The 26,135-nt window shown below is 42.6% G+C and overlaps 2 protein-coding genes and 1 long non-coding RNA gene across 8 annotated transcripts in view; 2 read left to right on the forward strand and 1 right to left on the reverse strand.

The window, feature by feature from the left end:
- Positions 1-11,388, forward strand: part of CA4 (carbonic anhydrase 4) — a 28,992-nt gene extending 17,604 nt beyond the window's left edge. The window contains exons 2-8 of the mRNA XM_083480115.1: positions 2,636-2,689; positions 3,534-3,704; positions 5,533-5,696; positions 6,701-6,790; positions 7,080-7,143; positions 8,713-8,876; positions 9,759-11,388. Coding sequence (XP_083336241.1) covers positions 2,636-2,689; positions 3,534-3,704; positions 5,533-5,696; positions 6,701-6,790; positions 7,080-7,143; positions 8,713-8,876; positions 9,759-9,950 — 899 coding nt within the window. The 3' untranslated portion in view covers positions 9,951-11,388. The remainder of the gene's footprint in view (positions 1-2,635; positions 2,690-3,533; positions 3,705-5,532; positions 5,697-6,700; positions 6,791-7,079; positions 7,144-8,712; positions 8,877-9,758) is intronic.
- A 7,594-nt stretch (positions 11,389-18,982) lies between these two features.
- On the forward strand, positions 18,983-22,570 carry LOC310695561. The gene is made up of 2 exons (XR_014520165.1): positions 18,983-19,014; positions 21,653-22,570. It is a non-coding gene; the product is annotated as an uncharacterized lncRNA (long non-coding RNA).
- Positions 22,142-26,135, reverse strand: part of USP32 (ubiquitin specific peptidase 32) — a 122,664-nt gene continuing 118,670 nt past the window's right edge. For all 6 annotated transcript variants that reach the window (XM_083479737.1, XM_083479734.1, XM_083479736.1 and 3 more), the window contains exon 34: positions 22,142-25,911. In XM_083479737.1, the coding sequence (XP_083335863.1) occupies positions 25,738-25,911 (174 nt within the window). In that variant the 3' untranslated portion in view covers positions 22,142-25,737. The remainder of the gene's footprint in view (positions 25,912-26,135) is intronic.

A 26,135-nucleotide genomic window follows, 5' to 3' on the forward strand; every position in this document is an offset into this window, starting at 1 on the left:
CCTCCATATTTCCCTCCCACTGCTCTCTACAACCACAGTAGACTATAACTTAAACAAAACAAGCAAATAAAAAAACCCCAGACATTAGCTCTGAAATTTGAGAAAGAGGATAAAACTTATCAGCTACTGATTAGAAGGATCAGAGTCACACAAACCCTAATCCGCTTAATAATATTTGTAGAAATGGACTTTTATTTGCTTTGGCCAAAGGTTTTATCTTTACTTCTAGTTTTTCCCGATCAAATTAGCATCACTCAGCACTCAGGCTCTGTGTTGGCCCTTAATTAACAAGGTGGAGAAAGACCTCTGTAAAAAGATAATAGATTAGGGAGTGAGAGGGAATAACAAAGGCATGGATTTTTGGTGTGGAAAGACTGAGTTCATTTCAGCTCAGATACTCCAAACAAGGTCCTGGGCTCTTTGAGCATGGGTGTTATATGCTGACAAGGCCTCATTCCTGTCAGCAATCGTGCTGCAGCATTCTGCACTAACTGCAACCTCTGGACGAAGCATTAGGGAAACCCCACACAAAGTGCATTGCAGTAATCCAGTCTTGAAGTAGCCAATGCATGAATTAGAAGAACAGCTTTGCAAAAAAATGTGAGTTTTAAGCAAAATCGTGTACAAAAGTGTTTATATTAGAGTGTCAGACTAGGACCTGGGAGACCAGGGTTCAAATAACCACCCAAGCCATGGAATTGTAGTTCTAGACAGCTGGAGGGCATTAGTTTGGCAAAGACTGCTCTAGATGCTTAGAGATGTAGAAAAAGCTAAGCACTGGGACAAAGGGAGAACAGAGAGAAGGTTGCGCTCAGAAAACACACAAACAAGAAAGAACCCTCTTGCCCTCCAGAATGCAGGCACTTGCATTAACCACTTAGACCCCGCAGTTTTAAACAGAATCTCTTTTCCATCCCCTCCGATTTCAGGCTAACTCAAATGCTGACATTGCAAGAAACAAGATGCCCTGGGAGAGCTCATCTCACTGAATTATTGAGTGAGATCAAAATTCTGCTGACTGGGGAAATGTTATTTTGCTGCTTCGGTGACGACCTTTAAAGGACCTCTCCTTTGCAAAGGAGGCACATTGGGACGATATTGGGATGGTGCACAGCCAGGGTTCAAAGTTCAAGGGGGAACCACAGCACAGACCAATTCCAGTTTTAAAAAACCTGGTTTCTGGAATATTTATAACGACTTTCGCGGAGTTGGGAAAGGTTCAGAAAAGGGCAACCCAAATGATCAAGAGGGTGGAAGAACTCCCCCATGAGGAAAACTTGCAGCATTTAGAACTTTTTAGATTAAAGAAAAGTCAAGCAAGAGGTGACATGATAGAAGTTTATAAAATTATGCACAGCAGGGAGAAGGTGGACAGAGAAAAGTTTTTCTCCCTCTCTCATAACACCAGAATTTAAGGATGTCCAATGAAGCTGAATGTTCGAGGATTCAGCAAAGATTTTAAAAAGTACTTCTACATGAGGCTATGAAGCTCGCTCCCCCTGGAGGCAGTGATGGACACCAGCTTGGATGGCCTCAAAAGAAGATTGGACAAATTCATGGAGGAAGCAGGGGAAAGTTATCTTGTGCTCAGGTCCTGGTTGTGGATTTCCCACAGGCTTCTGGGAGGCCACGGTGAGAAGAGATGGACCAATGGCCTGATCCAACAGGGCTCTTCTGATGTTCTTAACTTAGGTCCATTTATGACATTTGCATCACACTTTTCCCCTGAGGAACTCAAGGCAACATATATGGTTCTCTTTGCTATTTTCATCCTCACCAGCTTGCAGGAGAGGTTAGATGCAGACAGAATGGCTCCCTATTTCCAATACTCAGGATATGGGTACCATTGCTTAGGGAACCTAGGGCTGCCATACGTCCGGACATCGCCGGGATTCGTCCCTTGAAAATGGCGTCCAGGAGGAATTTTTGAAAAGCTGGCTAAAATGTCCTGGAACATCCAGGCATATGGCAGCCCATTTCCTAAAGCATAGGTTAAAAAAAAACCAACAACCTTCTGATCTTTCAAAAAAAAAATCTCCACAACTTATTCAGCAGGCTTTGCAGAACCATAAGGTTTGCAGACGTTCACAAGATCTTGGGGAGAAAGGCACTGAAAAACAGCCTAATGAGGTTCTGAGCATGCTCAGTGGCTGTGGAATGCGGGCTGATTGTTGTCAGGGGGAAGGATAGAAAACAAGCTTGGGGAGATGAAATGGAGTATTCAGGAGGAAGGCATCACTGACTGAGTGGAACAGTGAACTCCAGCACCCTATACAACATCTATTTGTTTAAATATTTGTTTAAAAACAACTTCTGTATTTCAGATGCTAAACTATCACAGAGTCACTTGGGGCTTGGCAATAAGGTTTCTAGAAAGATACTGTCAGTTATTAGGAAACTGCTGCCGTTTCCGTTTGTGCCCCCCACTTTTGCATTATTACAGAAGATACTGACTGAGAAATTATCTGTTTTTCAAAGGTGCAAAGTTTCTGTTCTCATTTTAATTACAATTCTTCTCCTTTGTTTCTACTCATATGTGTCATGACTGTTATAAATATTTTTTAAAAAATAAAAAATATTGACTACCCACCCCAAAGAGTTAATTGTCTAAAGGCTGTTATGATCTCTCTTACAGAAGGAAGCCACTGGTGCTATCTGTCACAGCAGTGTCAAAACCAACACTGTCTAGGTACGGTAATTCATAGCAGATTTTAAAAGAAAACACAAACCTCTCAATTGTCTTGTAAGTGTGCTTAAGTTAGTGTTGGGTTGGGGTCAGGGTGGTGAGCCCATTCTTGGCAGCAGGCCAAGATTGCTCATCCGTGTACCAAAAAGAAGACAGAGATCAATATTGCAAGCAGAGTGGCTGGAAGTAGGAACCAAAGTGTAACAGGGGTGATTGCATGGAGGGAAGCAGTTCTGGGGAACACTTAGAGTGGCCACCAATTTGATACCATTGTAAGAGATGCACGTTCACATAAAACTCTTTTGCTCTATACTCTAATTTCCCATGTACATCATTGATAAAGTCTGTAGTAGCATGGCTATCCAGCCCCTCTGCTACATAAATGGGTCTCCAAACAACAAAACTACAGTTCCCAGGATTCTTTGTTGGAAGCCATGGCTGTTTATAAAGTGGTATGGTACTGCTTTAAATGTCTAGTGCAGATGGGACCACAGATAAGTCAGCAAAACAATTGTGCTAAGGCCTTTTGAAGCAGCCAGGTTTTTAACCAGCCACCTTAGACAATACAGTGATGACATGTACTAGTCTTCCCAAGCTGGTTATTCTAGACATCATTGGACTAAGACTCCTATCAGCCCTGGCCAGCATGGCTGATGGTCAGGATGACGGTAACTGTAGTCCAACTATTCTGGAGAGCACAAGGCTGGCATCTGCATTCCTAAGGCTGGCTAATATTTCAAAAAGCCTGGTTTGCAGAGAGCCTGGTTCATTCAGTGGCACAACTTTCTCCAACTCCCCCCCCCCCACTGAAACAATCTTCCCCTCCTGCCCACGACACCTTCTACAGAACCCCGCCGCTGGGTAGAGGAATTCGAGGAGTGTGGAAAAAGTCAACAGTCTCCTATCAACATCCTCACCAACGATGTGAAATACGACTGGGACCTCAAGCCATTCAAGTTTGAAAAATACAACGCCAAGCCAGAAAAACCCTGGACAGTAGTAAATAATGGCCATACAGGTGAGAGGCGAAAATGTTATAAGATGTAACCTATTGTATTGCAAGAGTAACCGGTGTGGTGTCGTTAAAGTGTTCCCGTGGGACTGCACCTCCCATCAGTTAAAGACAGGATCAGGACCGACCTACCTATGCGGCCAGGTGAGGCAACTGCCTCAGGTGGCAGGATCCACAGGGGCAACAGATTGGGATGCAGATCATTCTTCCCCATCGCCCTTGTGCTCGATGTAGATCTTCACTCACCCGTTCTTCATTGGAGGGGAGGGGAGCACCATTCTGAAGTTTACCTCAGGTGCAAAGATGTATTGGGCCGGCCCTGGCCAATATGGCCAATGACCAGGGAAGATGGGAGCATCTGGAGGGCCACAGGTTGACCACTTCTCTTTTAGGAGATGCAGGTGGCCATGGCAGCCATTCTCTCTCAGGAGCCATTCCCTCCTATGGAGGAATGGGGGTACCTGCCAATTTTGGCTTCTCTCCGTTTCAAGCTTAAGTTTGGTTCTCCACATATCCCCATCAGTTGGAGGTTGTTGTCTTCAAAAAAAGTCCCCCTTGAATTTCATCAACATTTTAATGTGACTTTCTCCTGATATGCACATATTCCTCCTAATACATCCGAACACTCTTTCAGAAAGTGCAGATATGGTAAGTTCATCCCACCCTATTCCTGTGACTGTGATTTCTTTTAAATGTTTTCATTCTGGATTTTAAATTGATGTAACCTGCCCTGAGACCCACTGCTGCTGGTTGTAGTAGTAGTAGTAATAATAACAGCAAATAACAAGAATTATTAATTGTAACAAGAATATTACAATAAACTGCACTGAATTTATCCCCCATCACTACTCTTATATGAAAGAGAAGAGTTGTTGCCACTGGCACTTTTTAGGAGTCTCTGTATTAAAAAGAACTTCACACTTTCTAAAAACATTGTGCGAACTGAAATACAGGTGTCCTTTCAAATTCACGCGTATCCAGTCTGTAGAGCATGAGGCTCATCCAAATTTTATGATGCAGTTCTTCAACCAATGTTGACATAAACACAATTATTTAATGTGCAAAGTGAATATCTTCATGAAAAAAACATACAAACATGCATTATATTAGGGAAAGTTAGGGGGGAAAACTATGTATGCCAGTGAAAACTGCAAGCACTAAAATGTTGATTAATTTTTGTGAGGATTTTGTTTAAAACCCCAAATTGCTGCAGAAATTGGGACAACTGAATTTAATATTAGAAAAATGAGCTGCAAGATTGACTGTTGCAATATTTTGGAAAGACCCCATCGCTAATGCGTTTGAAACTTGAAACTACTAACAGCTATGGTTTGTCGCTTTGGTGGAAAGACTTCACGAAGGCAGGCATGTAGTAATATTACCAAAACTGATAGCTTTGATGTGGTATAGCATTGTAAAGTATGCTTCAGCGAAGTAACATAGTTACCAACTACTTGCTCCACACGGGTCACTCTGGAAAGACACTCTGGGTTAACAAAAATTTTATATAATTGATATATTCACATTGAAAACAAAGAAGTCATGACTGAGTGGGATGTGAGTGTCATTTGTTCATTGTCACCGGTGTATTTGTTTTATATGAAACCAATAAAAGACACATTTTTTTAAAAAAAGAAAATATTAGAAAACAGAGAAAATATGAGAAGCAGAGACCTCTGGTGTGTGGCATCTGGGCATGGCTTGGCTAAAATGGCCTGGTGGGTGCAAAGGAGGTCTGTGGGGTGGAGGTTCCCCCGCAACCCTGTTTATAATGATAACATGTTTTTGAAATAATGAATGACCTGAAAGGGCACTTCTTTTTTGCTTCCCTCAGTCCAAGTGAATCTTGATGAGACAGCAAAGATCGAGTCAGGTGGCCTCCAGGGGAAATACAAGGCCGTGCAGTTCCACTTCCACTGGGGAGACAGCGAGGGGAAGAAAAGCAGGGTGAGCCCTGGATCGGAGCACAGCATTGACGGGAAGAGATATGCCATGGAGGTAAAAACAAAAAAGGCGTGCAGGGATTCACAACATGTCCAGTAAACTCTTGGCCCAGGGCCCCAATTCCACAGCTCCACAGACACCCACAAAGAAAGCCTTCTCCACTCGCTTCCAATGTAGGGATTGTTCTGGACAAATGTGCCAAGTGTGCACTTGAGGCAACTTGCATGGAGCATTCACACATACAACAACAATTTTTAGCATCCTTGCTATGCATTGGAGAAGCTTAAATACTGAATTTGAAAACTGAATTAATGTTGCACTGGTACGAGAACTGGGCAAACTTGCAAACTTATATAAGAATGGAATGGGAACAGACCAACCAACCAACAAACCCAGAATGGTTTTATTAGTCATTGATCTCCTTGTTTAAAGTTTTGTAATCTTAGGGTGATATCTAAGTATGGCTAATGTCAGATTAGACCAGATGAAATTAACGGTCATGTCAAACACAGGTCCATGAATTTCAGTGTATCTACTCTTAAGATGCATGCAACCTTCTTCTTCTTCCTATTATTATTATTATTAGTAGTAGTAGTAGTAGTATCTCACCTTTTCTCCAAGGAGCTCAAGGTGGTGTAAACACTTTGCCCCTTCCCTGTTTTATCCTCACGACAACCCTGTGAGGTATGTCAGGCTAAGAGAGAGTGACTGTACCAAGGTGACAATCCAATGGGCTTCGTGGCTGCATGAGGATTTGAATTCTGATCTCCCCGGTCCTAGTCTGACACCCTACCCGCATTGCCTCTCAATGGGTCTACTCAGAGTCTCTTGCTTACAGATCTGAAAGTTTGTTTCAGATAATATACCAGTAGCCTCACTTATATTGCATATGGCTTATGTGCAAAATACATGTACCAGTATATTTTCCTTTGTGTAAGGTTTTATCCTTATCAATGTTCATTCTTAGTTTTCTTGTTTCTTCTTTAAAAGTTCAACATTTGTAAGCACAGTACTGTAGAAAAAGGTCTCAGTCTCTCTCCACCTGCCTCCCCCCATAGCTTCATATCGTCCACATCAAGGAAAACTTTCAAACTATACAGGAAGCGCTCTCCAAAAACGGCGTAGCAGTGCTGGGCTTCTTTATAAAGGTATGGAAGGGATTTGGGTTCACTTTAAAACTGGCAAAGCAACTAGAATTGGCTTGGGCTGTAAGAATCATGGGGGCCATTTCACACTTTCTGGTATGTTTGCAAGATAAATTTCTACTATCCATGGGGAAAATGCTGACATGTGGCTCTTGGGAGATTGCCCAGAAGGGAAAGTGGTCATTGGGCTGAAAAACGGTCCCCCCTCCCTGCAATCCATGCTCTAGAAAATAGTACAAAGTTAAAAGGGGGCATTAAAATTGTACCTTTTTTAAAAAATGTCTTATTTCAGGATGGCAACGAAAATGAGTTCTACGAACCTCTCATTTCAAAGTTAAAAGACATTCCTTTCAATGGTAAGACTTAATGGAAACTTTCTCTTTAAAACAGCAGCAGAAACACTCAAATCTTTGATCCATAAACAAGGTCAGAAAACTTCGTGTTCACTCTGTACTTGACCTTAGTCTGGCTTTTAGCACCTGAGGGATATGTTTTCTAGGACCCACCTTATTTGTGTGATTGTAAGTTGTTATAAACTGTTTTTAACATTGTTTTCATTGTTGCAAGCTGCCCCGGGACTTTACAGTGAAGGCAGGGTAATAAAATAAAATATAATAATAATAGCATCGCAGGGAGATGTAAATACATAAGGACACTTCCCTCCACAAGTTCTGATCATTGATCCATTGAGCCCAGTGCTATTTACTCTATAGAAGACTTGCCGCTCACTGGCCTTGATTCAAACCAAAAATGCTTTTGCCTGGCTGGAGTGTGTTCTTTGAACTCTAATGATGTTGGGGTTTTGTTTTGTTTGTCTGGATGGAGAATGCAGAAGGCTGCAAAAGGGTATGCAGAAAGTAGCCTATTGTGCACATAATAAAATTGTACTTTAATTGCCCTGCCCATTTTGCACTCCATGCTCTGGCAGAAAGTTTCCCAGAAGGAAATGAAAAAAAGTTCCTCGATCCATGGTCTGCAGACGATACTGAGTGAACTAGATAGACCAATGGCAGCTTCCTGGGTCCGCCAGAATCTCAGGCAAAGGTCATTCCTATCATGTTCACCTCGGTTATCTTTTTTTAAAAACAAACTGGAGATAGCAGCGATTGAACCTGGGACCCGTTGCATGCAAAGCAGGTGTTTTACCACTGAGCTAGTCTCTCTCCAGCTTCATCATGGCCTTAAGCACCTTCTCATGTGCATGGCTCATTATGGATGGATGGTTCTGTCCATTTCAGTTATTCTCAGTGTTTCATTTTGCCAATCTTAAATACGGTTCTCCCCATTTTCTATAGCAAGATGCAGATATACAGGATACATGCGAAGTTTGGCTAAGAAATACATTTTTGTATGCGGTTTTGGCTAACGTACACCTTTTTGTAAGCATTTTATCTTAATGCAGAGCACTCTTGTATGCTATCTTAACTAGCGTACTCATTTTTATGTACTTTTCTATGTATTTTTGTTGAGTCAGAGAACTGCGTCACAAAATTTGGATTAGTGCAAATTCCGAAGGATGGCTGTGTTTCAGTTCTTGTATTGCTTCAGAATAGTGCAAATGTGATCGCTTCAGCTTAAAATGCGAAATGAATCAAATTTCTCCCCCATCCATTACTGCTCATGCATCTCAACAGTTCCTCAGAAATACCACTCCTAACAAGGAAAAGATACAGTAATCATCAGTTGCTGGGGGACAGAGCAGACAGTGGGGGCTAGGGCCCTTGAGTCCACCTTGTGGGTTTCCTAAGAGGCATGTGGTTTGCCACCCACAGGGCTTATCTTACAGGGCTTTTCTTATAGTCTTCTTAAACTGCTCTTGAAAGACATCAGCATCAATAAACTTACAGAACTGAAGGCAATTGCCAGAGTGACAATCAGAAAGATGTGCCTTGCACGAAACAATAACTCCTCTCTGATCTCTCTAGGCAACGAAACTGAAATGGGGGCTTTGTGCCTGGAAGCCCTCATCCCTAAAAAGTCAGCCCTTGACAGCTTTTATCGGTACACCGGCTCGCTGACCACACCTGGATGCAATGAGGGAGTCACCTGGACTTTGTTTGAGACACCTATTGAACTTAGTCTTCAGCAGGTGAGACAAAGCACAAGAGATGGGGCTTTTCAAAAGGCATATTCAACCCTAACATGCTTAAGCCTCATCATTCAGTTCACTTAAACAGTTATTCAGAATGATTGTTTAATTATTTGGGGGCAATTTAACAGAGCCATTATGCTAGTAGGTAACAGCTGTGCATGATGCACTTCAATGCAGTTTAGTGCTGTCCACTTAATTCTAATGCCCTCTCTTGGGCTCTCTCTTTCAGAATTTTGGCTATAGAAATGAATAGTCCTGCAAGGTGGCACTGGGTTTCATCCCAGGGCGAGTACTTCTTTTTATTCAGGAAAAGTTGAGAAAGTTGAGGAAGGCTTTTGCTATGAATGCTGGGATCAATGCAGGCTGGATTAGGAGTAGGATGGCACCCCCACACCCCATCCTTTATCCCCATTTACCAGCCAAAATGAGACAGGCACATGGCATGATGATGTTTAGGCACCTACTAAATATGTTGTTGTTTCAGAAGCTTTCCCCAGAGGTGTAACCCAGACATTTATGGAAGATCAGTTTTGAAGTTGATGGAGTGTTTTCATTGGTTTTAGAGTTTATTTGAATGGTTTTATTGCTTTAGTTTATTGAACTCATTCTTCTTTTCTTAGAATTTGTGTTCCTGCTTTTACTCTGGTACACCATTTCATTGGCTTTATAACATGAAACAGCCATTATTATTATTATTATTATTATTATTATTATTATTATTATTATTATTGCAAACATAACCATATCTATTCAGAAGGCAATCCTATTGAATTCAGTGGTGCTTTCTCCTGGGTACGTGGAGTTAGGATTGTAATGCTAGTTCCATTGTTTTGTTTTTCATTTTTCTAATAATATTTCATTTTTCTGGTTACTCCACAGATCCAAGAATTCTGGATGAAGCTCTATTTTGATACAGACAAAGAGTGGCCAATGGTGGATAACTTTCGACCCACTCAGCCTGTTGGTGAACGAATTGTCTACAAGTCAGACTCAAATGCACTTCTCGCTCCAGGAAAAATATTGCTGCTAATACCAACAGCAACATACTTCGCTCTCACTCTCATCCAATGAAGGGTTGGGCAGATTTTAATGGGTTCTTAATTGCAAAGCCCCCAATCTTAAAACACGCTTGGTTCATGTGCAGCTGATCCTCACCCACCAACGGGGGATTCTACTGATCAGAAGAGCCTGCCACCTCACTGGCTTCCATCAAGCAGGAGCCATAGCCACCTATCATAAGGCTAAAAACAAATTAGAGACCACTTCTTTGAACTGATTGAAAGATTCCTAACAGATTAATCCAACTGATTATGTGACTAAGCACGGCAGGCATGTTGGAGACTGATTTGTAAAGCGCCTAACTAATCTGGATTATTGCCTTGCAACAGTAGCTAGCGTACAAGAACTGGCATTTTACTGAATCTTTAACTATCATATGGAACAGTCACTTTGTGATATGAAAATTTCTGATGACCTTTGGTTAACACAAAGAAACTAAGCTTGACCTTGCTTCAATGCAGTGTGACATTGGCCATGTATGAATGTCTCATTAAACCATAGTTTAGTGTGACAAGAAAGCGTAGCAGCAAGGAGGAGTTTGGAAGTTTCTGCAGTTTCTGCTTCTGTTATCCAGACCAGTAGTTAACTCTTGTTTGTTTGAAGCCATAAGTTTGAAACTATAGGTTATGAAGCTGGCATGTTTAACATTAACACAGTTAACGTTAACATCTTAAACTGTGGTAAGTAAAAACCAGAAGCAAAAACTTCTAATCTGCTCCCCATGACCATGAATGAGGGAGGAAAAGAGGGGAGTGTAGAAGCATGATGCAGTTCATTCTTGTCATGAAAATGATAGTTTAGCCCAGCCCCCAACCTTTGGTCGCCATGTTGTTGGACCAAAACTCCCATCATCCCTCAACCGTTGGATAGTTCTGGCTGGGGCTGATGGGAACTGGAGTCCAGCAGCATCTGGAGACTCAAGGGTGGGGGAAAGAGGGTTTAGCATAAGATCTGAATGTGACCATCAGCAATCACCACTGACCCTTTGCATACCCTTTGTATACCAGGAACGCCAAGTCATGCTTTGGCTTTGAGGTAAAGGGTGGTGCTGCAACACACCTGTTTTGTAGTCACTATCTTCTTAAATGCCAAGGCACTGGAGCTTCACCACAGCTTTACAAGCAGACAAATGGTTTTCTTACTTGTACTTTACCCACTTAGTTGTCAAAAGCTTTAATAAAGGCCGAGAAAAGTGTATGAGATAGAGCTAAATGATAATATGGAAATATTTATATATTCAAAGTCAACACACAGTACTGTGGGTTGTAGCCAACTAAGCGCTACTTGGAGTAGACACATTGAATATGATGGACTTAAGTTAATTGTGTGCATTAATTTCAGTGGGTTTCCTCTGAGTATGTATATAGCCCTATATATGTGTTCTTATATTATTTAAGGAGATTTTGTTTGGGTTGAGGAATAAAACAAATAAAAGTCTGACACTGAACAAGGCTGCCTGATTTCCTCCCTTTACATTCCTGTTCACCCATAGGTGTCCCGTGGAGCTTTTCCTGCCATAACATAGTGGCTGTTCTTTCAGGAGAGCCAGCGGTGAGACTTGGAAGTCCCACCTTCCTTTCCTATGGCCTGTGGAATGACTGCTGTGGGCAACAACATAGGGGGACAGGTGAATGTGTGGTGACAGCAAGAAGGAAAAGTAGCATTGTGGGGTTCCAGGTTGGTTGTGGGTCTCCAGCAAAGCCAATCTTTGACACCTGCCTCATTCCACCTCCAGACTCATCAAATGAAAATCCATTGTGTACCAATGGCCTCCGCAATCCACCCTTAAAGGCTACTCCCTGTATCCTAAGATCATGGATGGGGAACCTCAGGTCCAGGCCCCTCTATCTGGCCCTGGGGACTCTCTTCAGCCACACCTTCTGTTGCCAAGCCATACCAAGGCTCACTGGCCTTGCTCCACATCCTCCTTGAGTGCTTTAGCCTGCCTGAACTCTCTGATCATGCCTGTCACTTGTCTGGACGGAGGGTATGTGAGTGTAGCCTGCTTTACAAAGGCAACATTAACATTCATGGCTCTACTCACTTTTGCCTCTGGCCTTGCCCATCGCTGGAAGGTTGCCCAGATGGGAATGCAGCTTTTGGGCTAAAAAAGGTTCCCCATCTCTCTGGGGCAGCAGGGAGTGAGAAGAATTCCAGATTGCCTTCAGGTGAACAACCAACCCGAACAAAACCGCGCAGAAGAGGCTGGGTGTTCAAGAAGCTGTTTGTTCCATTCCAGCTGCCATTTCTTATTGCTCTAATTATAGGATTCTTCACCACAGCTACGTGGTAAATCAAAGCTACAGCGATGGGTGTTGAACTGTCATCAATGTCTCCTTCCCCCTTTACACATGCACACACAAGAAACAATTCAAGCGAGAGCTTTTGTTTTCCTCTCCTTTTGCAAAGCAGTTATGACAGAATAATTTGCTGCTATGTAATGCATTTTGGAGGCCGACTCCAGGGAGGTGCACTAACGAATATAGCTATTTGTCATTTGGAGTGCCTCCATTTCTCCCATTAAATTAGCAACCCAAGCCATGCACACGGAAAAGGGGAGGTTGTACTATTTCATGGAGACTCTTGTCAAGCCAAGGAGCCACAATGGAAGGAGGCAACCTGCTTAACACAATACAATTTAAGAAATTTCCTTCTTCGGTCATACTAAAGGCCTGCTCCCCTGAGTAGCCAACCAGACACCTCTTAGGGGTAGAATTTTGTGCCCAAGTGTGTCCAGCTTATCTAGTAATTCTTAGCACCTTAAAGCAGGCACCATCAATGTGACACCCATGGGTGCTGGCATGCCACCCAGTACCTAGTACCTGTGAAATGTCAGTAAATATAATTTCAAAGATTCACAAAGTGCAAGAGTCTTTGCTCTTTCTGCTCACATATGGGGAAGGAAATTGTTATAGCAAGGAATGAGAGTGAGGTCCAGCAATTGCCCTCCCTTTAATGCCCCAACATAAGGCCTAGCAGGCCAGAACTAACATTGCTTCATTATTATCCTCTTGCAAACTGTCCTTGCAGGAATTAATATAACCACCACTGAAAAGGCCCTGTCACAGGACAGTGCCAAGTGGGCAGCTCTCATTGGCAGCCCCACCAATAAGGAGATAATAATATAACTGCATTTACTTGCTTTGTTCTTTATTTGCCTCACTCTATGAATAAAACCTGATAAAGAATAACTTTATTGACTATCTGAATCTATAAAAGAACCACTGGCTTTGGCAGAGCAAATCATTTGTCAAAATATTCAGTTCCTGTTTGCACTGGCTCGGCCTGTCCTACAATGAGCACATCCCTTGAAACATGCCTACATTTCATTGGATGCCCTCCCTCCCATTCTGGACAAAGAAGAGGGGCAAACAGTGTCTCTTGGTGAGCAAACTGGAGCAAACCAAGAGTTGCAGCCAGGATAGTCAAGGCAGGGTCAAAGATGATGGGTGCTTTTGGCTGATGCCTCTGGCATAAATGGTGTCATATACGTTCATAGGAAGGGGTGAAAAGCAATGCAAGGAGTTGAAAGGCTATGTCTTCTCCATCACATCCCAGATTCTGCAATTGCACTTAGCTATGCTGGCTGGGGCTGATGGAGGTGTGGTTCTACAACATCTGGTGGGCGACATCCTCATACCTGTTGTAAGAGATGGTCTTAGGAACATAGGAAGTTGCCTTTACACAAATCAGGCCACTGGTCCCATCCAACTCAGTACTGTTAACACTGACTGGCAAAAGTTCTTCAGGCCCACAGGCAGGGCTGGATTTGGGCATGGACCACATAAGCTAAAGTTTAGGGCCTCAGGTGCCTCTAAACACAATTTATCAACTTTTGCATAAATTGTGGGGGGGACATTTCAAAGGGAAACAGACCCTAAAATAGACATTATCATTCTGCTGTGACAAAATGATACTTAATAACTACACAATTATTTGTCGGATTGCATTTATGAATCTGTGCAGAAATAACCATAATTTAGATCAAATTTTCATTAGGTCAGGTGTCCATAAGCTGTCAAACAATATATGCTTGAAACCTTTCCTATAAGGAAAGTTTGCCAAGTTTGGGACTCCTTAGTTTAGTGAAAAGAGCGTAAGAGCTGGCATGACAGAAGTTTATAAAATTAGGCACAGCATGCAGAGAGTGGATAAATAATAAAAATGTTGTTGTTGTTGTTGTTGACATCCACTGAAGCTGAGTGTTGGGCATTAGGAAGTCCTTCTTCATACAGCACAGAGTTAAACTATGGAACTCACTGCCACGGGAGGCAGTGATGCCTACCAACTTGGATGGCTTTAAAAGAGGACTGGACAAATTCATGGAAGATAATAGCAGTTGCTAGAAAGCACAGCACGGTGGGGAGCACTCTTGAGTTGAGATCCAGCTTGCAGGTTTCCCTTGAGCATCTCATTGACCACTGTGAGAACAGGATGCTGGACTAGATGGGCCATTGGCCTGATTCAGCAGGACCCTTCTTATGTTCTTAAGCAGCCCTGGTGGCAGGTGAGGTCCAGCATTTACAAATTTATTTGGTTATTCAACAGGGCCTCTTAAACTTAACAAAGCTTTCAGGCCTCACTCAGCATGTCTAAATGTCTTATGACTGCAAGTTATTTTTTACAAAAATACAATTTTAAGTCACTGAGACATTTTATACAGAAGGCAACAAATAAATGCTAATGCTAATCATCATTTTAAAAACCTGGCCCAGTCTGCAAAGTGGAGATTTCATAGCTCAGTGGCAGAGCATTTGCCTTGCAAGAAGAAGGTCCTTGGTTCAATCCCTGGACTGGGAGGGACCCTTGCCTGAAGCCCTGGAGAGCTGCTGCCAGTCAGTGTGGACATTACTAATCTAGATGAACCAATGGTCTGGCTAGGTATACGGCAGTTTCCTCTGTTTCCACCAATGTGATAAATAAATAAATAATGCAGATTTCTTTTTCTACTGCCCTATTTATGAGCCAATAAGATCTAAGCTCCTCCTCTTGATCCCATCCACCATTACGTCTAAGGAAGACTGTTTGAAATCGCTTCTGGTGGACGCAAATCCCCAAATTTCACGTGGGGTGGCAATCTTCATAGTGCAGGCTCTGAAACTCAGGGCTACTCTGACAGGGTAGAGTGTCCTAGACCTGGACCTGTTTTAATTCTTTTTATTACTTTTTTTTAAACTCAATGTGCCGAGCTTATTTTGGGGCCATTTTATGCTTTATATATATCCACATATTAGATTTTTGGCGCTGGCAACTAAATCTTTGCATTATTGTCTTAGGGTAATTTAAATGTTATTACGCCAGCAATATTGCCTTGAATTTTGCTTGGTTGCTTATCTCTAGCATTTTTGTATTGTCTTATTTTGCTATGGCTGTATGCTAATGCAATAAAGGTTTGAGTGAGAGTGCAGATTAAGTACAGTGTAAAATAGGCCCAATAATCAGTATTTGAATCTACCCATTGTGAAGGTTGTTGGGGGGGGGGGAGAGAATTCTTGACCTTTGAATGGGCATATAAACCAACAAGGGGCAATGCAGCAGAGGAGGCCTGGTGAACGCCTAGGCAAATAATGAACGGCTGTTGTTGATGTTGGACTTGTGCCTTTCTCCCAAGTAGGCGACAGACACACGTGGAGCCATTCTGCAGAAAAAGTATGTTTAGACTTCAACCAGCAGACCGGGGAGCCCGGCTTTAAGGGTTCAGGGCTGGTCGTTTATTTTATCAGAAATAAACTTCCTCTCCTTGGCCATTGAAATGGCGCCAATTTGGGCCTTCCCAGTTTAGGTTGGCGTGCGTGTGTCAGCCCTTGCTTCCTGTAGGTGTTTCCCCAGAGGACTTCCACATTAATATACAAACATAACACAAAAGGAAGACAAATTTACATATTTATATTCACAGGAAAAGCAATTTTTCAAGATGGGCAAAGGTGAATAAACTCTCCCTAACCAATGAATGAAAAATAAGACAGACTTAAGAAGATGACTTATATCGCATTAGCCTGTTCCTTCACCTAGCCCAGAGTCAATGGCTAACTCTTGGAGGCAGCTTGACTCTGAATGCAGTTGCTGTTGCACTCAAGTCCTGCTGTAGGCTCCTGATTGGTCACTTTGAGTACAGGATGCTCTCCCAGTGGGAGAATGAAATAGCAAGCCAAGAAGTGTTTCTTAAAATTCATTACAAGATGGAGCGAGTTTGCACGGAAGACAATAGCCCTTATAGTTACTACTCCATTTTTTCCTCCAGAGCAGGCAATCCAAACACAATACAGGAGAAATTGTTGACATCTCTGGAAAGGGCTATAGCTCACTGGTTCAAGGGGCAAATAAATAATGATACTCTGGTTCAGCCCACAAGCCAAAGTTTCCATAGCTCAGTTGCTTTGCATGCAGAAGGTCCATGGTTCAATCCCCGGTATCTCAATGTAGGGCTGGGAGGGAATCCCTCACTGAAATCCTGGAGAGTTGCTGGCCACTCAGCATAGACAATACTGGGTTAGATGGACCAATGGTCTGACACAGTATAAGGCAGGTTCCTATGATGCCTCAAATGGCTAGTTCTCATTAAATGTCTCTCAGCCAGTAACCATTTTGCAAAGCATAATCCCTACCTTAGGAAGCTGCTGCTGCTCAGCATGGGTCCAAGCGAAGATCTGTTTGCCAGGTCTTTCTCTTTGGCAGAAAAGTCTTAAATGGGATAGTGTGCTGCAACAGAATGTACACAAAAATTAGGGTAGGAAATCATATCCTGACCTACAACCACTTTGCAGGGTAGTTTATAAAGAATTAAAATTATAATAAAAGCAATTGAACAAAACAAAACAAAATCACATATTTATCTCCTGCTAAATATAGTCTTTAAGTGGTTTACAAAATATCTATCTGTCTATCTATCTATCTATCTATCTATCTATCTATCTATCTATCTATCTATCATCTATCTACCTATCTACCTATCATCTATCTATTGTATTTTAATTTTTTTGAAGATAATCTTTATTGATTTTATGATTACATACTATACATATACACATTACTTTACATTTACTCCTAAGAGTTGACTTCCCTCCTTCCTTCTTCTGGCTTTTTTATGTCATCTCTAAGTTTTCCGCATTGTCTATCATCTATCTATTGTAGTGGTTAGAGTGTAGACCAGGGTTCGAATCCCCTCTTGGCCATGATGCTTACTGGATGACCTTGGGCCAGTCACTGCCTCTTAGCCTAACCTACCTCACAGGGTTGTTCTGGGGATTAAGTGAGGAAGGGAAGAACCATGAATCCCACCATGAGCTCCTTGTTATATTTTTCTTCAGTGAAACTGAGAAACTGCAATACAAAACAATGCAATAAAACATCAATACAGTGGTGCCTCGCAAGACGAAAAGAATCCGTTCTGTGATTCTCTTCGTCTAGCGGTTTTTTCGTCTTGCGAAGCAAGCCCATTGAAGGATTAGCGGATTAGCGCTATTAGCGGCTTATCTGCTGATCGGATCAGCTGATAAGCGGCTTAGCGGCTTAGAAAAAGGGGGGGAGGGGAAAAACCAGCAGGAACTCGCAAGACATTGTCGTCTTGCGAAGCAAGCCCATAGGAAATTCGTTTTGCGAAGCACCTCCAAAACGGAAAACTCTTTCGTCTAGCGAGTTTTCCGTCTTGCGAGGCATTCGTCTTGCGGGGCACCACTGTAGGCCTCACCCCAAAAGAACATACGTAGCTGCACATTTGAAACACCTTCATAGTCAAGGATTGTTCTCCTCAGCCTCCCTCCTACCAAGGCATATCCCACCTCAGAAAGGCACCACTCGCCATATGCATCACACCCAAAATTGGCCTTATGTCTGCACAAATCAAATCACGCCTGCTACTCATGCAATTCACTCATCCCATTCTGCCACCAGTACACCCAAACACAGCACCGTTTGCTCCATTATCTCCCAGTCAGCCACCAGCAACCACTCAACAACAAAAAATGCACTGTAGGAACGCCCCAAGGGTGTCCTGCCAAAACATTCGCTGACAGAACTGTGTACGTGACAAGGCAAATTGCTACTCATCAGTCACACGAAAGTACTGTTCCCCGACAGCAGTCTGGGTTTTACCCAAAGACGCCGTCTCCCACCCAAGACTAGTCTCAACCCAACAACGGGTGGAACTGAGCACACACCCCTCTCCCTGGTGCTTCTTCCCTCTCGCCAAGGAATGCCCTCAGGAAATTCCACCCACCCAAGAGGCATGCCGAAGAATAAAACCCGACAAAAGTACCCTCGCCATGGCTGCCAGACCTCTTTGCCTCCGTGGTGCTGGTTTTGTAGTTCTCCGGAATGGATGGGAATAATCAGTCAGAGACAACTGGGGTCCCAAAGCTATGTCCCACTTGAGGCCTTGCCAAGCCTCTGTAACATGGGGGACAATGACAACTACTTTTGCAAAAAAATACAAAACTAAATAAATAAACTGTCTTAATGCTGCAACCTGCCCTGGATAGAAAATGGGCATCCTACGGGGAACTGCTGTACTTTACAGGGGAGCAGGGACCCAAACTGAAATCAATGGAAAATGTAAGGCGCCAAGTTCTTCCATATGCGGCAGTCTTGTAAAAGGGTAAAAAAAAAAGAGTATTGGGAAATGATCCATAATGAATTGGGAAAAAAAAATGTTTAAAAGCACTTCCCCCCCAAAAAAACAAAGTCCTTTCTGTTGGGGATCATTCAGACTGAATTTCCCAGGTGTCAAAAAAGGTTATTTATGTATGCCACTACTGAGGCCCGTGTTTAATTAGCCCAAAAATGGAAAACAATCGAGGTCCCGACTAAAGAAGAATGGTAACTTAAATTGACAGAATATGTGCGGCTTGCAGATTTTACAAATTAGAATAAGAGGACAAGAAGAACATACGTTTAGAGAAGATTGGAAAATGTGGATAATGGCTCTCGTGAGAGTGTGGAAGAACATATCATAACCAGGCCATTGGCCCATCTAGTCGAGTGAGTGGTGGCATAACACAAAATGGCTGCCGTGAGGCGTGGCAGGACTCAAAATGGCTGCTGCATCTAAGAGCAGGAAAGGAGGGAGGACCACAAAATGGTGTAAACAGCCCAAATTAATGAGGAAAAGGCACTTACTTCAGTCACTGCTCCCTCACAGAGAGCAGCTCTTTCTCCCCTCTCCTCTGTTCAGAAATGTATTAAGGAGGCATGTTCAAGGCAGAGAAGGCCAAGCTGGTATAAGCATGAATGGAGCAGGAAGAGCAAACAGTCTCTTATGCTATGATGGTTCTCGAGGGGATATTTACTGAGGCAAATTTACTGGCAGGCACCCTGGCACACACTCTCAGGGGCACCTGTATGAATCCCAGCAGGAAACCTTTTTTTTTTTATAAGCTAATACTACAGCGCAGTATACTGGGACGCAGGTGGCGCTGTGGGTTAAACCACAGAGCCTAGGACTTGCCGATCAGAAGGTCGGCGGTTTGAATCCCCGCCACGGGGTGAGCTCCCATTGCTCGGTCCCAGCTCCTGCCAACCTAGCAGTTCAAAAGCCCGTCAAAGTGCAATTAAATAGGTACCGCTCCAGCGGGAAGGTAAACGGCTTTTCCGTGCACCGCTCTAGTTCGCCAGAAGCAGCTTAGTCATGCTGACCACATGACCTGGAAGCTGTACGCCGGCTCCCTCGGCCAATAAAGCGAGATGAGCGCCGCAACCCCAGAGTTGGTCACGACTGGACCTAATGGTCACGGGTCCCTTTACCTTTACCTTACAGCGCAAAAATTGAATTCAGCGTTGTAAAGGAACGAACAAGTGATAGATTTCCCTAAGTACAAAAAAAGTTGCACAGTACCGACACTAGCCTTTTTTGCGTTCATGATGTGTGCGACATAATGGAAGTTGCGACTGGGTTTTCCAAGCCTAGATTGGAAGTTGTGCTTTTTTTTAATAATAATGTTTTATTGATTTTAACATATAAATTATAGTACATACCATGAAACTTCATCACTTATACAATCTTTTTTGGACTTCCCTCAGCAACTCTGATGACCCACCGTTTTAACCACTTCTTATGCATTTCTTAAATTCATATTGCCTTTAATTATCTTAACTATCCACCCTCCCCCTTGTCCATTTTTGCAATAGTTCCAATGATTCTCCTCACAAAACTTCTTGCAAACCTACAAACATAGTTTGATCATGACAAATACTTTTCAAATAATCTGTAAATTTACTCCAGTCTTCTGTGAATCTCTGGTCCCGCCGATTTCGAATCTTTCCTGTTAGTTTGTCAGATTGGAAGTTGTGCTTATGCAGGAATTGACCAGGGGGCTGAGAGATGTAAGGAACCCCTTAATTCTCCTCACAAAATAATATGGTCCTCAGAGTGTTTTAGCCGTCAATCTCTCTTCCCAGGGAACTCTGGGAACTGGAACAGTGTGAGGGGCACCCCTAAGAAACTACATTTCCCAATCTGTAAATTTATTTCTATTCCACTTTTCCTCCACAGATGTTCAAGGTAGTGTACATGGGATAATCTCCTCCCCTATTTTATCTTCGAAGCTCAGGCTTAGAGGCCGTGTCTTGTCCCAAGATCGCCCAGCGAACCTCATGACTTGGGTGGAGATTTGAACACAGATCTCTCAGGTCCTAGTTCCAACACTCACTATTAGTCTGAGAGGTCATTTCCAAGAGGATTTCACAAAGATCAAAGTCCTTAAGAATTGCTACCTAATATTCATACATCTGCATTATAAATCCATTGTTTATGGGCAGCACAGAGAGAAAACAGAGAAAGATTCTTGTCCAATAGCTTTATCCATCACCATAAAAATAATCATGGCATAATTATCTATGACTGGGAAAAGAGGAAGTCACAAAGAATCTGCAATTAATGTAGGCAGGACAGCAATGCAATCCTGTGCAAAATTACTTGGAAATCAGCTCCACTGTGTTGAAAGGGGCTTGATCCCAGGTAAGCATAGAGTTGCAGCCCAAATTACCCATTACCGTACATGCTAATGTAAGAAAATCCTGATGGCTATTTGGAGAGTGACTAATCTGTAGCAGAGAAACACCCACCCTCTACATTTCAGAGTTTTCTATTCTTCAGTTCTTCACACTTAGACAGATCAGTTTGCAAATATTACTTTTAAAACTCCTGATAAAAATTCACCAGCGTTTTAACTCTGGATTTCTCCTAAAGCAACACATTTTTGCATTCAGTTTTGCCAACACACCCTTTTTCAAACCAAATGTCCTGATATAATGCATATTGGTATATTTTCACTATTTTTATGCACACCTTACCGTAGCTAGCCTATACATTCTTGCACATAAATATTACTTGGCCGGAGAATTGGAATTGCATTGTGAAAGCTTAAGGGAATATTTCAAAGGATGACCGTTTCAGTTCGTGGATTGCTTTGGAAAACTTGAAGCTTGTAAGTTCTCCTTGAAATGCCAACAGAATCAAATTTGTCTCCCATCCGTGTGTATCTAATTTTCTTCATGTGGTCAATTTGCAAAGAGCAGCAGGAACCTGGGGAGAACTTCAGAAGCAGATGCTGCCACCAGCTGGTCTTGATGTTGGTTACATCACCACCCTTTGCAAAGAACTTGGTGGCGAAATATTATTCTGACAAACCTCAACCTATTCCCCCCTTCCTACAGAATAGTTACCACTTAGCAGAAAAGGTGGTTTCAGCAGATTTAACTTTTGTGTTCTGTGTTGCAAGGAAGCCCATGGACAACTGCAGATAATCCTGCTGCTTCATGGGTGGAGGAAACCGCCCTGTACCAAGTCAATTAGCCAAACTTATGTTATTGCCGAACCTGCCTGGCAGAGTGATGGAGGTTTTGCCTGCCATTTGCTACCAAATCTTTTTTTAACTGGCAATAACAGGGATGGAGCATGGGACCTCCTATACCACAAAGGGACTATTTGGTTTAAAAGGTAGGTTCAGTGTTTCATCCATTTTTAGGCACTTTATGTAATAATTATATACTATGTCCCTAACCTTATTTAGCAGCTAAAACAGGCACTGCCCATATGGCAAATTCATGCTTTCACCACAAGGACAGGAGCGACATCTTTTTGATGGTCAAATTCCACCCAAATGTATATTTATTTAAATATGGATGGGGAGCATAAAACAGATCATAAGCCAACTCACTCATTTTTTATAGAAATTTCTAGAAAAGGGAAAGGAATTGAGGCAGCAGAGTGCATCCACAGTATTTAATTTGTTTGAATAATATAGTTACAGATAAACAAGTTCACTCCATATACAGTTACTTGGACTTTTTTTTATACAGTTCATATTCCAATACATTAATACTTTTTTATTATTTACACAGTACTTATGTACATGGTCTTTCTAAATTCAGTGCATTGTCAATAAGTTTTTATACAATAATTTACAAAGTGAATGTGGTTAAGAGTTAACTTAATAAATTTCCCTGTTAAATTTAGGAATTAATTTAATTTTTGTTTCTCCTTAAAAATAATAATTAAGAATCAATGTAACAAAGCATGGCAGATTTTTAAAATGGCATTAGTAGATCGTTTCAGTGACAAGAGAAGGTCTGAAAGGAAAGTTAATCTGAAGACGAGTTTGGAGGAGTTTGTAAAAGGAAAAACAGATCGGGGTGTCTCAAAATAGTCTTGAATCCAGAAACTCCGCCGGTTTGGAAGGCTTGGTTTTCTCCAAACTCACTGCCCTGCGGAAAATAAATTTAGGAGCAATACCCTGTGAACATTACCAGCAGGGGCAGCACCTGCCCAAGCCATCTTGAAGTGTTATTACCGGGTGCTCAATAATCGCCCCACCCCACCTTTGGCAAAGCTTAAACCTAATTGTTAGAAATTACTGGACTGAGGAATCGTGTCCATCAAAAAGATCAAGGCCTGAACAAGGGCCAAATTTAGCTTCTAAAGAAATGGACTTTCCAAAGAGTCAAGTCAGATACTCGCCCACTGCCAGAGCTCCTAAGGTGGAGGATGTCCCTGATCCTATACGGAGGTTGTAGCCATGAGTCATGGATTCATGCTGTCTCCCCTGATCCTGATTCGCAGAGGTATCAAGGCATCCCACAAACATGTCAGTGTGTAGGACAGGCCCCTATGTGAAATGTCAGTGCCACCACATGACTTGACATGGGATATTGACATGGGGTGGGGAACCTATGGCCCTTCCAGGTGTTTCCAGACCCCGACCCCCATCAGCTAGCATGGCCAATGTTTGGGGCTGATACGGAGCTGAGGGCCACAGGTTCCCTACTCCTGGTCTAAAGATTTCAGACTGTCTCAGAACATTCCCCAGCAAGTGCATGCAGGGATTCATCTAACAACCCCACACTGAATTTGTCGAAAAGTTGCACGGGCTCAAGAAAAGCAACTTAAAAAAAAAAAAAGGTTTGTAAACCCTGAAAGCTCAATCAAAGAGGAGACAGGGAAGCAAAAGCTGTGCCTTGAGAGTGATTAAGCTAAATGATTCTGTTTCATGGTAGGATTGGCAGGTAGAAAAGCATATTGCAAATAAATAATGCGACTTTTGGCCAAGTTCCCACTGAATTGTGCCTAGGCTGCTCAGATGACTGAATATAACTCGATGGAAAAATAAAATTAAAAAATCCTCTACTTAGAAATCTAGCTTTTCAGGGACAAGTGTGTTTGTTTAGCTTTCTCCCTGACCTGCAACCAAGTGCGTTTGTTTTGTCCACAGGAGCCATTCAGTCATCAGAGTCTCTGAAATTTGAAGTGGTACAGGCCAAAAAGAAGTTCAGCAGTTCAGCAAAAGCTAGGCTTTTTCTTGTTGTTCCAGTTTATAAATTAGCACTTAAACCTTGACACTGCCTGCTTATTCTGACAAATTAAGGAGTTACAACCCTGTTTAAACTCACGAGTTATCTTATTCAACAATGTCCTTTAGAGGGGTGCTCTGGAAGAGCAAGAGAATTCAGATGAAGATAATGGCAGAGTCACTTGGGCTCCCAGACTAGGGGACCAATTACTAAAGTTCTTACTTCTGAGCTAGTGGATTTTCGAAGAAGTCTGTTGGGCCCAAGTCTGCAGGGATTCAAGCACCTTTCTTCACAGATATTTCTGGACGAAAAGGCGTTCTGATGCAGATCTCTTTTTTTGCAACTCTTCCTACAAATGAACTCCATTGGTGGGACAACAGACTTGGCTTTCAAAAGTTGTAAATTAATGCCAACCTTATTACAGGAAGAAATGGGGCACTATTTTTCTTTCCAGGTCATGGGATGCAGCAGGGAAGCATGCCTAGGTTTGCTTGCAGACTGGATAAACGTCAATGTTAAAACCGTAATAGCTACCCAAGCAGGATTTCTTGCTCTTTAAGCAAAAGAGGTGCCCTCATCCTTCACTCCAAAAACACTTGGCAGTAATAAAATTAACTTATGTCTGAGTTTTAATTATCCTTTCCTTTCATTTAAAGTGCAATTTAATTAAAAACACAACACACATACACACAACTATTTCACACTGCTCACAAACTTGAATCTGGGGGGCAATTTTCTAGGGTCTAAAGGCCAGAGCAGAAGAAATGCCTGTGAACTCTTAACCATGGTGGAGAGGTCAGAAGACGGGGGCAGAGCAACCTGTCATTCCCCTCTCCACTCACCCCTTGCCCAACATAAATTCCACAAGCACATGGGTAAACATTGCAGCGTTCCCATCTCAACCAAGATTTAGAGATTTGTTAGTTTAGCATCCCACGTTCCCCTCCTGGAATCTCAACCATAGTTACTAGTTTACTAGTGTTATGTCTGCACCAGGCCTGAGATCTTAGGAGCAAACTTCTGTGTGACGTAGATTCTAAGATGGGGCACTAGTGGGCCCATATGCATGTTCAAACTTTCACATAAGGCAGGAGGGCAGCTCACACACTGATGCCAGGAAAAGCTAAGGGCCTCCTGCCTTCAGATTGGGGATGAATGCCAAATAATCCCCCTGTTCTCTCCCCACTTTTTCATGAGTAGGATGGCATGATATCAGCCACAAAATCACAGAGGGGACAGGAGAAATTCCCCTCTAAGCCACCCTCATCCAAGAGGGTGGAACTGACATAGCCAAAAGCCAAGAAACAAACCAAACAGAGACCAGTGGGGTTAAGAACGGAAAAGGCAGGAAATTCCCTAAACCATGATGTTTGCTCCTCTGTGCAGGTCGCCTATCCTGGGCTTTCCTTATCTTGCCACTAAAAAAAATGGAATAAAACTTCAGAAAAAGGAGGTAGCAAATTCATGTTGTCTACAGACAACACTACAAGTTCAATCGTCTTAAATCTGAAGAGAGCATCCAAAAAGGTTGGTTTTTTTCTTCTTCTTCTTTCTATGGGTAATTTGTTTTTGTTTTAAAAATGGGGGAGGGAAGCAAACACCTTTCTATTACTCTGGGCCAGCTTTTATTTGGGCTACTTACAACTTAAGCTTTCTTGGTCCTAGTTTGCTTACATCAAACCAGTTTAAAAGCCAAAGGTAAAAAAAAGGAAATCCAACCAATGGGTGCTATTCCCCCCCCTCTCCCCGCCCAATGTGTATGGAGAGATCTGAACAAAAACACAAAAAAACCCGAAGCTATCTCAACCTGTGAGCTGCTATGTAATTAGGGGTTCTTTCTTTCTCTTTTCTTCTAGTTGTGCTTTCAGATCATGAGAGGAAAATAAAAAAATAAAAACTACGTTTAGCTCTTCCGCTCTGCTAAAAACCACTTTTTTTTTCTTTTTTTGCCAAACGGGAGGCGACTTTTCAAGGGCGCTCCCTCGCAGCGGTCCGCGGCACCTCCCCTGGCTTGCGCTCACTGCAGCACGCAGTACTTCTTGTAGTCGGACTCAAAGTCTTCGTCCATGCTGCTCGTGTCTGCCATGTTCTTGCCGTCTATCTTTGGCAGAAATTGTGCATAGTCCACTCCTTGCTGCTCATAGAAAAGGATGTAGGCGGAGTCCGTGTCGATTTCGTCAGGATGCAATTCCTGGAAGAGGAAGAGGAGGAAGGGATGCTCATTTTGTTCCAACAAAGAACCCAGTGTTTTGTTTTTTTTAAAAGTGCTCTTCTAAAAATTAAGCTGGGCACACCACAAGTTTGGAAACTACAGAATCTCAACCATCCCTGCCCCTGGGGCTAGTGTCATGGACTGGCTGGATGCCAAGGAGAGAACCCCCGGGGGAAGACTGCTCAGAGCCAGGGGATTGGTGG

This window comes from Podarcis liolepis, assembly GCF_965112155.1.
Source record: "Podarcis liolepis genome assembly, chromosome: 16".
NCBI classification, from domain to species: domain Eukaryota; kingdom Metazoa; phylum Chordata; class Lepidosauria; order Squamata; family Lacertidae; genus Podarcis; species Podarcis liolepis.